The sequence below is a fragment of the Panulirus ornatus genome, chromosome 15 (assembly GCF_036320965.1).
Source record: "Panulirus ornatus isolate Po-2019 chromosome 15, ASM3632096v1, whole genome shotgun sequence".
Lineage (NCBI taxonomy): Eukaryota > Metazoa > Arthropoda > Malacostraca > Decapoda > Palinuridae > Panulirus > Panulirus ornatus.
Window position 1 is genome coordinate 51039924 of NC_092238.1, and position 14059 is coordinate 51053982.

The window sequence follows — 14059 nt, forward strand, 5'->3', positions numbered from 1 at the left end:
AGTGAGGAAAGATTGACCAAGAGGATATATGTGTCGGAGGTGGAGGGAACGAGGAGAAGAGGGAGACCAAATTGGAGGTGGAAAGATGGAGTGAAAAAGATTTTGTGTGATCGGGGCCTGAACATGCAGGAGGGTGAAAGGAGGGCAAGGAATAGAGTGAATTGGAGCGATGTGGTATACAGGGGTTGACGTGCTGTCAGTGGATTGAATCAAGGCATGTGAAGCGTCTGGGGTAAACCATGGAAAGTTGTGTAGGTATGTATATTTGCGTGTGTGGACGTGTGTATGTACATGTGTATGGGGGGGGGGGGCCATTTCTTTCGTCTGTTTCCTTGCGCTACCTCGCAAACGCGGTAGACAGCGACAAAGTATAAAAAAAAAAAAAAAAAAAAAAAAAAAATATTCTGTGTACCTAGTGAAGGTTGACAGGTACCAACATGGCATGAGCAACACATCCCCGAGTCATGGACATCTCATGTGAATGAAAAATAGGACAAGAAAGAGAATGTAGAAATCAATCAGAGCTCCTCATGTACTTGTAAACCTGAAATTCTAAAAGTAGGAAGTTAAAAAAAGAGGCAAGGATGAAAGAAGGAAGAGAATTCCACAGTTCAACTGTTCTAGGGAAAAAGATATAATAATGGTCTATAATCCTCCTGTGGCTGGTCTTCACACAAAAACCATGGGAAGCTTGGCACAAGTCAAAGGTCCAAGCCTTAGGGGAAGGACCACATGCAGAGTGTTAACAAGATCAATGGCCAAAATAATATCTGTAGAACAGGGAGACAACAGCAACACCACGGTGGACACATCGGGATGGTTGAAGAGAGTTACACCCGGATAATTAAATACGATGGAAGGCTTTTGATTTCATTCTGGCAAATAAAGAGGTAGAAGAAATGCAACCTCAAATATATTAGCAGTATTCAGAACTAGGCTAAATAAAACCCCAGAAGATATGGCATAGCTGCTCACAGAAGAAATAATCATGGTACTCACACAAAACCCTAAGCCTTTGGGAGGCTGATAGAGTTTCCAAGAAAAAGTGAAGAATTTGGTCAAGCCTAACACATTATGTTATTGCTGGGATTAGTTATGGTCTTTTGAAATTGAAGAGGATGAAAAAAGTTACATTTACAGGGATGTAGGCAGCAAATGCAGTTAAGCTCTACTAAACAGGTACGAATGAAGAAAAAAGATATGTTAGCACATGAAAGATATCTGAGAAGGGAATGAAAACTGAGTCACCGCAGGATCATCATCAGAGTGATGCTGAAGAGAAATGAAAGTTTATGGAGAAAAGTACTGGTACAGCAAGCAATAAAACAGAATCCAAGGGACACCACTATTGATAGAATAAGTGGAGTAAGTGACCCCCTCAATGGATACTGCAATGGACTGATGAAAGAGGAAGATATGAATAAATAAATAAAACCCCAGAAGATATGGCATAGCTGCTCACAGAAGAAATAATCATGGTACTCACACAAAACCCTAAGCCTTTGGGAGGCTGATAGAGTTTCCAAGAAAAAGTGAAGAATTTGGTCAGGCCTAACACATTATGTTATTGCTGGGATTAGTTATGGTCTTTTGAAATTGAAGAGGATGAAAAAAGTTACATTTACAGGGATGTAGGCAGCAAATGCAGTTAAGCTCTACTAAACAGGTACGAATGAAGAAAAAAGATATGTTAGCACATGAAAGATATCTGAGAAGGGAATGAAAACTGAGTCACCGCAGGATCATCATCAGAGTGATGCTGAAGAGAAATGAAAGTTTATGGAGAAAAGTACTGGTACAGCAAGCAATAAAACAGAATCCAAGGGACACCACTATTGATAGAATAAGTGGAGTAAGTGACTCCCTCAATGGATACTGCAATGGACTGATGAAAGAGGAAGATATGAATCAGGGAACAGAGAGAAGCAGAAAAGCTAAAGGACAAAAGTTTGGAAAGCAAAGATTTACGCCACACTGTCAAATTCTTTGGAGATGCTGAAAGCCAAGTTAAAAATTTCACCAAAATCCCTAAGAAAGGAAGACTAGAGATGAGTCACATAGATGATCAACAGCAGACCCTGCAATGCAAATGCCATACTGATGGTCTGAAAGAAAGGAATAGGATTTTAAGAGTATGAAAAAGTAATATTTAAAGTGTTTCAAACACTTTGGAGACAACAAAAGTGTTTCACAGACTTTGGAGACAGCAAAAGTGAAAGCAAAGGGACAATAGTTGGAAGGGTTAGAATGGTCTCCTTTCTTTAGGATGGGATGCACCAGGAATCCTTCCATGAGGATGGAAAAGTCTGGCTTTTCTGACAGAAACAGATTAAGGAAGCATGAATCAGAGCCACAGCAGCACAATCCCTTAGGATTTGATAAGGTATACCATCTGGGCCAAAAGTTTATCCACTTGAAGATGGGAAAGTACTCAGAGGACCCTGTGAAAGGAAAATATAGGAGAGGGTATAGGTTAAAGGGTAGGGAATGAAGGAGAAATAGCAGATGCAGAATCATCCTAAGTAATTCCAAAGAAAAATGAGATGCCAAGCTGAGCACTTTTTCAGGTGGAGTTAGCTGTAGACTGATTAGGTAAAAAAGAAAAGAGGAAATGCTACAGTACACATATTATTGGAGATGCTTCTGGTTGCCTAAAATTTATCAAGAGGAAGTCAAATCACCACACTTTCTTTTTAAGAAGGTATGTTTGACTTTATAAGAATAGCTTTGCAATAATTCTGAACATAAATGAAACTTTAATGAGATTCAGAGGAAGGACAGAGCTCCATGACCCAACATGCTCTGTCCATAATGTGAATGGCATCAGAACAGGAGTGATCAAATTATGACAAGAGGGAAAAAAATCTGGTAAAAGGAACCTAGGACTCCACACCAGCCAGAATAACCTCTGCTACAAGGTCAGCACAGCTGAAGGCATATCAGCAAGTAAATCAGAGCCCACCCCAAGGAAAGTCTGTAAAGATGGTGTGCAAGGATGACTAATGACCCCTCCCAAATTGTCAAAACTGAAGTTTTGATGAAGAACTGGGTGGCCCTACCCAGTACAAAACTATGGTGACAAGACTGTGGTCAGAGGGCCCTTAAGAGCAAAAATAACTCATGAGTAATGGAAGGGTTCAAAGGTTAGAAAGAGGTTGAGTGCACTGAAAGAGTGGTCAGAAAATTGACTTGGGTGCTTGATTACATGTTCCAGACCACTGAGTTGGAAAAAACAAAGGACCTCAGCCACACCAAGATCATCCTCAGTAGAGTATAATCAAGTTTTGTCGTACACACAGAAATCCCTTACACAGAGGATCTCAGCACATGGGTGTGACGACAGCAACACTACATGACAAGTTAAATAATTAGAGTTGTACATAACAGAAGGAACTGGGTGGATGTATATGAAACATAAAACAAAGTTATGTTTGTGATACATGTAAAAAAATACTATATAAAAAATTTAACAAGTGCTTACTAAAATCATTCACATCACACTATATTTCAAGTTGGCAGTAATCCTGAATGGACTAGACCCCGGATATTTAGGGAGTTCATGGATTTAAAAATACAAATTTTAAGTATTCTAACTATTAACAATTATCAACATACATGTGCAGCAAAACAATCAAATGTAATAAAAGCTAACAGATAGTACAAAAGTAAGCAGTATCTTTTTTAGATTAGTACTTACCAACCTTTACTGCCATAATTACCAACAAGCAATTCAAAGTGACATCATTTTTCGTTATCAATTGTTTACCATGAATCAATTTTCCTTTTTTAGTTCAATAGCACTTTCAAACTCGCATACTTCCTACCAAAAATTCCAATTCATTAAATCCTTTCACTAAGCCAGTTGTAATATCCAGAGACAAAGTGTGTGGGATATTCTCAAATATTAAAAAACAATACCATAATAAGTTTATCAATAATTCAGCACATAATTCTATACATGAAATGGAATATAACTCAACTTAGTGAGACTGTTTATGACTGCTATGTGCCATTTAACTTACGCTACTCTACTGTCAGGTATATCAAAAGCTTCAAGATTATTTCAAAGCATGTGCAGTGATATTTTTATTTATATAATTTCTTTATATTATCCTACTTGATCACCATTTCCTGCGTCGGCGAGGTAGTGCCAGGAAACAGACGAAGAAAGACCCTGCCATTCATATACACATATATATACATACATGCTTATACATGTACATATACATATCAACATATACACACACATACACATACATGCACATACACAGACATATACATATATGCACATGAATATATTCATATTCGCTTGCCTTCATCCATTTCCAGCACAACCCCACCCCACAGGAAACAGCATCGCCATCCCCTGCATCAGTGAGGTAGTGCCGGGAAAACAGACAAAAAAGGCCATATTCATTCACACACAGTCTCTAACTGTCAAGTGTAATGTACTGAAACCACAACTCCCTATCCACATCCAGTCCCTACAGACCTTTCCATGTGCAGTGATACGTGGCATTATTGCTAATGTCTTTGTCATAAACACATATGTTTACAAAGAGTTATCATTAGCAATATCCATATCTCTTAAGAGTGAAAAAGCTCCACAAAATCATTACATAACATGAGGATGGAGATCTTGTACAGGATTCCCTGACATCTCTACTTACAGTAACTGCTGAGGAAAAAATGAGGGCTGCAGTGTCTGAAAACAATGTGACAGATGCCACTAAATCCATTAAGAATCAAATGTGAACTGCATTATGTAGAAATTACTTACTCAGTGATATACACCCTACCCACAGCACACAGCATATATACCCCACCCACAGTGAAAGGGTTAATCCCTTGAACACCTCCAGATGGATATTCCAATGAGCTAAGTGATACTCCTCAACGTTTATTTCCGAAACTAGTTTCACATATCTATTTCAAGGCCGTGCGCCAAGCCTAGGTGGTGGCTTGGATGGCAGTGCATGATAATTTTTCTCCACAGTCAGTCATAATTCCAGCCACGCCAAGTGACGGCACAGTTGTCAAAAATTTCCAAGGAAGGAAACTGAGCAGCTTTTGGCTATATTTAGAAGACCAGGCAGATGATCATGGATTACTTGATGATGATGATCTGTCTTCAGATCATGTGGAGAGTGATTTTATGTACACTGACTCTTTCTGCACTGAAATTTGATCAAGATGAGGCAGAAGAATGTTTCTAAGCAAAAATGGACAAAATGGTGCCATTATCCACCTGACCTTAACACTGTGTTTGACTAGAGCAGATGATAATCTTGTAAACTTTTATAAATTTGCTGATATGAGAAGTTAGTATGAATCATATGAATTATAACAAGAGAATTTCTATTATATAAAACATAGTAATCAGTGATCAATTTCTCAGAGTAGGTAAAATAAACAATAAAATATGCGCAATGGTAACTCACTTGACACTCCAGCCTTATTCCCACACTTTTTAGCGTGTTGTGCTGAAACATCAACAAAACTTCGATATATTATTAAAGTGATAGTAATGGATGAAATGTACTTCTGAAGTGATTTTTAACACTGACTATATTTAAAACTGTATGGTTTACTTCAATTCTTAAACAAAACAAAAAACATGAATTTTAAGTGCTGTAAAACTTAGCTAAATATTAAGGGGTTAATATGCTTAGGTTGGAGGACAGAGACAGGAACTCAGGCATGATGGTAAATAACTCAATGAACTTCATAACATGAATGGAAAGAGGAACAACAGTGATTCCTTTATGAAGTTACCAATAATATGAATAGCGTCCAAAGATTGCTCATCTTTTGTTAATACAAATCATGAATACATCGTAAAACATGAACTGCTATATTAATTACTTACTGAGATCACTTTTTGAGGAGTCAATGGAATTACTCCTCATGTCTTGTGGTCTTGTAGCCAAGCGGATGCGAGACTGAGTGGTAGTGGGTGAGCTCTCGAGGCTAGAGGAACCAGACACAGGTGTCACAGTTACTCCTGCATCCCCTGCTCCACCAACTAATAATGGGGAAGCTGCTGCAGTGCCACGTCCGATTGTCCTTCCATTTCCATCAGAGACTCCAACCACCAATCTTCTCCCACCACCTCCTCCACTACGAATCACTGAAGCTGGTTTTCTTGGGAGCTGAGAAATCTGTAGCTGAATTTGTGCTTGATTTCCACGGTGGGGATGTTTACTATGGAGTACTGAACCTGGCCCTGTTGATGCTGGCTGAGTAGTTGCAGTTGTATTTGAAGATTGCTGCATGCCAGTTCCAGAAGAACTTTTATCTGAAACCCTTTGGTGCTCTTGTTGTTGCTTCTGTTGTTGATTTTGTTGTGATTGCTGCTGTGGATTTTGCATTATAAATGATTTCAGGGTAAAAAATGGTGGCAATGGTCCAGCCAAGCCATCTGTAACACTCTGTTCACTACTATTACTTTCCTCTCCCATCTGGAAAGATGAGGGTGTTGGAGGTAGCTCAGTGGCAGAAGATGGAGTGTGTGGGGATGCTGCAACAGCCTGAGGGGTTGAAGGTGAAGTGACATTATTTGCCTGTGGTGTGAGGGGAGATGTAGGAATCATTGAAAGAGGTGAGGGCCCAGAGGTTCCACTGCTAGTAGCTGTACTGCTGTGTATAGCACTGGTGGAAGCACAAGTAATAACAGGCGTGCTGGTGATGGAAGATGTGGTAGTAACATTGGGAGCATTTGTACCAGTAGACATTTTTACATTGGCTGGTGTGTTTGCAATAGTAGTGTTTGTAACAGTGGCAATGCTGGTATGAGTTGCTGCTGACAAGGGTGGCAAACTAACATGTACTGAATGTGATGGTGATGTCAGTCCTAAAAACTCCTCATTGCTGGTTACTGCAAGCTGTTGAATCACACCACACTTTTGTTGTTGCTGCTGTTTTTGTTGCTGCTGCTGTGGTTTGGTATGTGAAGAAGGAAGCTGTTGGACAGCAACTTGCTGTAACACCTGCTGACCTCCAGAAGCTTGAACTACTACTTGCTGAACTGTCTGATGACCAGTTTGCTGCTGCTGAACAATCTTACTCACAACTGTGGGAGTCTGACCTATTGAAGATCCACCAGTCAAAAGGGATGCAATATGACTTTCCATGAGGTCATTCATATTAATACGTCCCTGTATGGTGACATTTGGGGGTGGACCAGACTGACCACCAGTTTTTACTTTACTGAGAGGTTGTCGTGTTGTGATAGCAGTTACCTTTCCCCCATGGTGAATCAGTTGTACAACTCTACTTCCACCCAAACCCTGTGAGAGACTAGTTGCAGTGCTAGAGAGATTACTACCTTCTACCTTAACATTTGACACCACTACACCTTGCAATAACTGTGGAGGTGCTGCTGCAACAACCTCCTGGCCACTTTCAACTTTGATTTTATCATCAGTAAGGCCAGTATTCCCTGTAGCAGAATTTCCTTGACCAGATACTACCTGTGTAGAGTACTGAACAGTCTGCACCCCAGGCACATTGTTTGAAAGTCCAAGAGAATTGTCACTTGCTGGCCCTGGAGAAGGACTAGGTGAAGGACAACCAACTACTGAACCCTCAGATACTGCTGGGCTATTTCCTGCACCACCTTCAACCTTTTTAACTGGACTTTTCTTTTTATTTGATGACTTTCCTTCATTTTTTGGTGGAGGGCAATTCTTTCTATTCCGTGGTGCTGGTTGAGGTTGTGGGGTATTGGCAAGATCTTGCTTGTATTGTTCAAGTATGGCTTGAATCCGAGCTTTAGTTTCATCACTCTCTTCAACCTGGGGCTTGGCTACTGTTGGTTTTGGAGCAGGTGCTTTTGGTGGTGGTGGTGTCTTTGGTTTAGCCACCACAGGAGGAGTACTTGGAGGGACTACTTTTGACTTGGGAGGCTGCTTTTTGTTTTTACTTGAAGTGGATGATGGTGAAGATGCAATGGAAGAGTGAGATGAGGTAGAGGATAAAGTTGGTGATGCTGGAGTAGGAGGTTGTTGGCCCTGTACACCACTTGAAACTGTAACTAATCCTGTTCCAGAACCACTTGGATTTACTAGTATAAGAGTTCCTGCCTGTGTCGTGCTGGGAATGGTGATATATGTTCCTTCTGTAAGGCGTGTGCCTCCTGCATCATACACAGTTGTAGGTACTGAGTAAACATAGTTGGAAGAAGTGGTGATGGCAGGCGTATCATTAGCCATACTCAAAAGTTGTGCAGCAATCATAGATTCCTCAGATGACATAGTGGTGCTAGAATAGCTCTCAGCACTCACTTCCCCATCAGTTACCTCCTTCCCAGACTTGTTGGATACTTTTTCAAAAACTGATTCAAATTCTCTAAGTTGCTCCAAGGTTTCAGAGCTAACAGCATTTGCTGGAGTAAGAGGAAGAGAAGACAGACTTGCCTGCTGTGGTGGTGTTGGGCTTGTTGATATTGTGTTTGGTTGTCCTGCAATTCCTTGGATATTTCCAGCCAATGAAAGAGTTCCACCTCCTCCCCCTCGTAAATGATTCATGGCAACCTGATTAACTAATTGGCCTGCTGATGGCTTCACAGCAGTTGTGAGGGTTTGTGTGCCTACACTCTGGGTGCTGGTGGAACTTACTAATGCAGTTTTTAGATAGTGACTAAGGCGTTCACCAAGACCCTCATCTTGTGGTAGGCGAGCAACTGTTACACTGGTGCTGGTTGTTCCTGAACTTTTATCACTATCTACAGCCTGGTGTTGCTGTTGCTGCAGCTTTGCTCCCAGTCCTTCCTCAAATGCTGAGGTCTCTCCTGGTCCTTGAGTTGATGTCTGTGGTCTTAAGGTACGGATAACAAGACCACCACGACCCAGCATTTTCTGTACAATAGTGGATGGTGGGATCTTTGCTCTAACTGAAGCGGAGGGACCCTGGGACTGAATTACTCCACCCTCACTACTACTGGATGTAGAGGATGTACTTGTTCCTTGACTGAAGGCCACAACTTGAGGCTTAAGATGACCTGTCTGATGTGAATTTAGTCCCTGAAGAGCAACTGTATGTGGTACTACTACCGTTCGGACAATCTGTCTATTCTGTACATTCTGAAAGATTTTAACATTGTGTAATACATTAACTTGTCTGCCACCAGCCTGATTAATGACTCCTGTTACCTGCTGTTGCTGACCTGCTGTGGTTCTCACTGTTCCACTACAGGACTTTATTACCCTTGTACCAGCAGGTAACCTTAAGTCTAATGAGGAGGAATGCACTATTCCTAAACCAGTTGAACCATCACTAGTGTGTACTTGCACAAGTTGGCCTGGAAGAAGCACCTGTTGCACTGCTCCACTACTTGTTTCTCCAACACTACTACCACCTCCAACACCACTATTACCAACAATTCCTCCACTAGCAACCACTACACCACTTCCTGTGGCTCCTCCAACGACACCACTTGCCATGATAACACCACTGTTGGTGCCTGAACCACTAGCAATGACTAAACTGCCACTGTTGTTCCCAGTACTGGTTAATGTACCCATGACAGTACCTGTCACTTGGCCCTCACCTGAGACAGTAATGGGAACCCCACTGCTGCCTACAACAGATGTGAGTGTATGAGGTAGAGCAGCTGTAATTGTAGTGACGGCTGTAGTGGACTGACTGTGGAGAGGGCTGGGTGGAACTGGTCGATCCCGAAGTAAAGTCTCTAACATGCTAGCTGCTCGTATGTCCCCCGGGGGACTAGCCACGGTGGTGGTGCAGGTGGTGGCTCCCCTGGTGCTGCTGTTAATCTGAGTGATAGCTGCACTGTCAATGCTACTTACCAAACTAGTAAGTGGGGCATCACTAACACATACAGTCTCACTCTGAGCAGTATCCCAGGTTTGTTGCAGTTGTTGCTGTTGCTTGCCATTGCTTCCACCTAGTGTCCCCATGGGGGAACTAAGATTGTTGGTAGCAGAATTAGGGACACTCCCTACCACCGTGGCTGAGACTAAAGGGGCCGGCATTGAAGATGATGTTAATGCTGACCCAACTATAGCAGTTCCTACCGATGTTGAAGGAGAACTGGTTATAGCTGAGGTTGGCACTGGGCTACTACTAACTACTGTTTCTTGCACTCCCATGTTACCAGCTACCACAACTCCACGAGAATATGTTGTCCGGATGGCAGTTGCATTTGCTCGAACAGCCATCACAGAGTTACTTGTGCGAAGAGTAGCACTTGAAACAGTAACAGCAGGACGTGAAACCACTGCTGAAAATGTCCCAGGTCGAGTCACCACTGCCCGTGGACTAACTCCAAGTGATGAACCCCCATTATTAAGACCACTAGGTCCTGCACCATCTGTTTTGGGCTTTCTAACAACAGTGGTGCCCTTGGGCAAAACACAACTTAAGTTTGCTGGATTATTCTTGTCAGATGGTGGTAAATTTGGAGGATTGTTACTAACTGGCATAGTAATTGCAGTACGCCCACTCATAGCTGATAAGGCATTTTCAGGAGACATTATTCTATTTAACACAGTTTTCTGAGCATTAGCAAGTGTTAATGCAGTTGCTGATTTCTGAGACTTATAAGTAACAGTTGTACCTTGTTTCTTGAGATAATCAAGACTAGCATCAAGAGACATATTTTTCCTAGTTATAGTTACACTAGAACCTTTCCCTTTACATTTGGAATTCTGCTGAAGCAAAAACTTGGCATATGAATCCCCAAAACCTGAAGTGGGCTTATTCATTGTTCTCAGATAATTGCTGTTCCCCCCAGGATTGGGTGGGCGAGTGCCACTAAACAATGCTCTTTGAAGTGGGGCAACACGTACCTTGCCATCTTTGGTACGGAGGTAACACTGAACTGATGTAGAGCGAGGGAGAGACACAGATGTTGTGGGGCAATTAGTTGTGGTAGGATTGGATGGTGCCACTAGGGATCCTGCATATCTCCAGGTCCCACGTGACTGACTAGATGGAGTGGTACGCATTGGTCCTAAACTCCTTCCTGCCACAACTGTTGTCACTGATCTCTGCATCTGTTGATCTACTACTGTCTTGTCACGTTCAGTTAACACAACACGAGGATTAAGGTTGAGTGAGCTAAGGGGCGGAGCAAAGTGATCTGGAGATCGTGGTGCACCTTCAAATTTGGTTTCATTTGCAGTTTCACCTCCATATTTTTGGTGTCTGAACAATCGCAATGTATTAAGTAAGTTTCTATCTCTCCTCACCTTTCCAGTTTCAGCATCAATTCGAATCCGCTTACTTCTGTCTTGGCTGCTAACAGCTGTAACTCTTTTACCTTCTACTATGTTACCACCTTCAGAATCCATTTTCAGTAACCTTGTTTTACCCCTACTTTCTACATCTGATTCTTCTGATTCTGACACAGTAATTCCATATGACGGTGGATCCCGTATCATGCCATTTGAATCATAATCAGAGTCTGAATCATACAGTCTATTTACATGAGAAATTTTCTTTGGTCTTCCTCTTCCCCTTTTGACATTTTTCTCATTATCAGTAGTGTCTGAGTCAGCTGCAGATGACCGACAGCCAGTCCTAGAGTGAGCATGATATTCCCCATCGGAATATTCACTATCAGATTCATTCTCAATAAAATGTTCATAACCTTTTTCTATGCCAGTGAACTCTGTAATCTCTGCTGAAGGCATATTTTGAAACTGACTGTAATCAATATTCAGATACTTTAATTCTTTGGTCATATTCTTAGCACTATCAGCATCATTAAGGTAATGTTCACAGATTTTACACAATTCACGCCAATCAAGCATCCATGATAAAACCTGCCAACGGGGACTACTAAGCACCACAGCCAAATCATCACAGAGTTCCTTTGTTAGCCCTAGCTGGTCTGCATCAAGTACCTGATTAGGCTGGGTCAGAATATCATAATTCTGGCTCTGGTATATTAAGTCATGTGATACATTTGTTAGTTTCAGGTCCTGTGATGACTTCTTGGGTGTTTCTTGACTCAACTGTTCAATAAAATTTTCTGTGCTTTTGTAAAATTTGTCCATAGAATCTACATCCTCCTTATTTCTAGTTTCCACATGAACACTAATTTCACTCTCCTCCTCACCAACAACCATATCTTTGGTTTGCAACAAACATAAGTTTTCTGTCTTTTCTTGAGCAATGCTTACACTACTTATTTGTGACTTCTGAGAATTTGGAGTGGGTAAAATAAATTCCCTGGACTGTCCTGTATCTATGGTAATATGGGTCACACAATGGCCATCATGGGGAGGATCTCTAACTTCACTTAATGGAGGGGTACTTTGGCCTTTAAATGTAAACTTACTGTCATTCACATCCTGACTATTCACTTGTACATCACTAGCACTAGTCACTTCCATTTCAACAACATTAACATTATCCTGAACACCAACACAATTAAGACTATTTTGGACTGGATCACTTGCACTGGACTTAATCCCTGTCAATCCATTAGGACTGTGTGCATGTTCTTGGGAAAACTGTTTTCTATTATGGTCTTGGGAAGTGGGGTGGTGACAGGATGTGGACTGTATGGGTTGTACATCACCATAGCTATGTGGAGTATCACAAATGTCTGCTGTGGCGCTGGTGGAAGGAGTAGATTGGAGGCACATGGCTGGTAACCCCATTAATGAACAATCCTCTTGTGAAACTTGTGGAGGAGGAAGAGGAGGAGTAAAAGAAGAAGAAGAAAAAGAAGAATGGGAGGAGGAAGAGGAAGAATAAGAGGGAGGAGGAGGAAGAAGAGGAGGAGGAGGAACTGGAGGTGTATGAGGAGAGAGAAGGGGTGAAGAGGGAGAAAACTGAGTAGGTGGAGGAGGGGGAGGAGGAGGAAGAGGAGGTGGAGAAGGGAGAGGAGGTGGAGAAGGGAGAGGAGGAGGAGGAGGAAGAGAGGAAGGAGAGTGCAGTTGTGCACTGGAAGTAGAGACATTGGCATGGGATGGGGAGGATTCGCTCACAAAGTTGCTCAGCAAGACTAGACGTTCCGGTGTTGGATAGAGACTGAATGCAGTGAGAACACATTCCCGTGCCACACTTTTATGCTTTGTAAAGACTGTGGCCAGATCCATGAAGCCGGCAGCCATCTGTTGCTCTAACTGTAGCTGCTCATTCTTCATATTGCCCTCTTTCTGTTTTAGCTTTAGAGCTTCCAAGCTATTCATATCCATTGTAAGGGCACGAATCAAAAGCTCTGTTACCAACGGAGCCAGCCGGTTTCCAAACTGCAAACAATAGTTCTTATTTAATTCTTGAATATATATACATCATAATATGAGCTTCATGTACAAGTAATAATAAACAATACTTGACCACTAATGTATCTGAAGTTTATTGCATAATATGGGGAATGATGAAATTCCTTTCAAAACAAAGACAGTAAAGATAAAAGTATATAAAATAAAAGCCAAATGGACATTTGAATTGAAGCCATGTTACTACTATGGTAGGGGAGAAAAAAGTTTATCTCCATAACCTGTGCGTATCGAAGAAGGCGACTAAAGGGGGCAGGAGCAGAGGCTGGAAACCCCATCCTTCTTGTATTTCAATTTCACAGAAAAGAACCAGAAGGAGTGAAGCAGGGAAAAGCTTATCCTCCTCGAAGGCTCAGTCTAGGGTGTCTAAATGTGTATGGACATAACAAGATAAGAAGAGTGAAGAGATAGCTAGAATGTTTGAGGAAAGAAACCTGCATGTTCTGGCTCTGAATGAAACAAAGCTCAAGGATAGAGGGGAAGGATGGCTTGGAAATATCTTAGGAGTAAAGTTAGGGGTTAGTGAGAAGACAAGAGCAGCACTACTTTTGTGTGAGTATGAGGAAGCATATTCTAGACTGACGTAGGGAAAAATCAATGTGGATGGTAAGAGATGGGTGGTTAGTAATGCTTAAGAAGCTGGCCTTGAAAGAAAGACCATGAGAGGCAAGTGTTTTGGGAGTAGCTCATTGAGTGTGTCACCAGTTTCAATGTAAAAGATCAAGTATTAGTGATGGATAATTTAAATGCAAAGGTGAGTATTGTGGCAGTCAAAGGTATATTTGGGGGGCATGGGGTATTTG

General features: G+C 41.7%; 1 protein-coding gene across 3 annotated transcripts in view; it reads right to left on the reverse strand.

The window, feature by feature from the left end:
* Positions 1-14059, reverse strand: part of LOC139753873 (uncharacterized) — a 140674-nt gene that overhangs the window by 36032 nt on the left and 90583 nt on the right. For 2 of the 3 annotated variants that reach the window (XM_071670829.1, XM_071670830.1), the window contains exon 7: positions 5870-13226. In XM_071670829.1, coding sequence (XP_071526930.1) covers positions 5870-13226 — 7357 coding nt within the window. Of the gene's footprint in view, positions 1-5441; positions 5484-5869; positions 13227-14059 lie in introns of all 3 variants that reach the window. The other variant, XM_071670831.1, reaches the window with a different exon arrangement.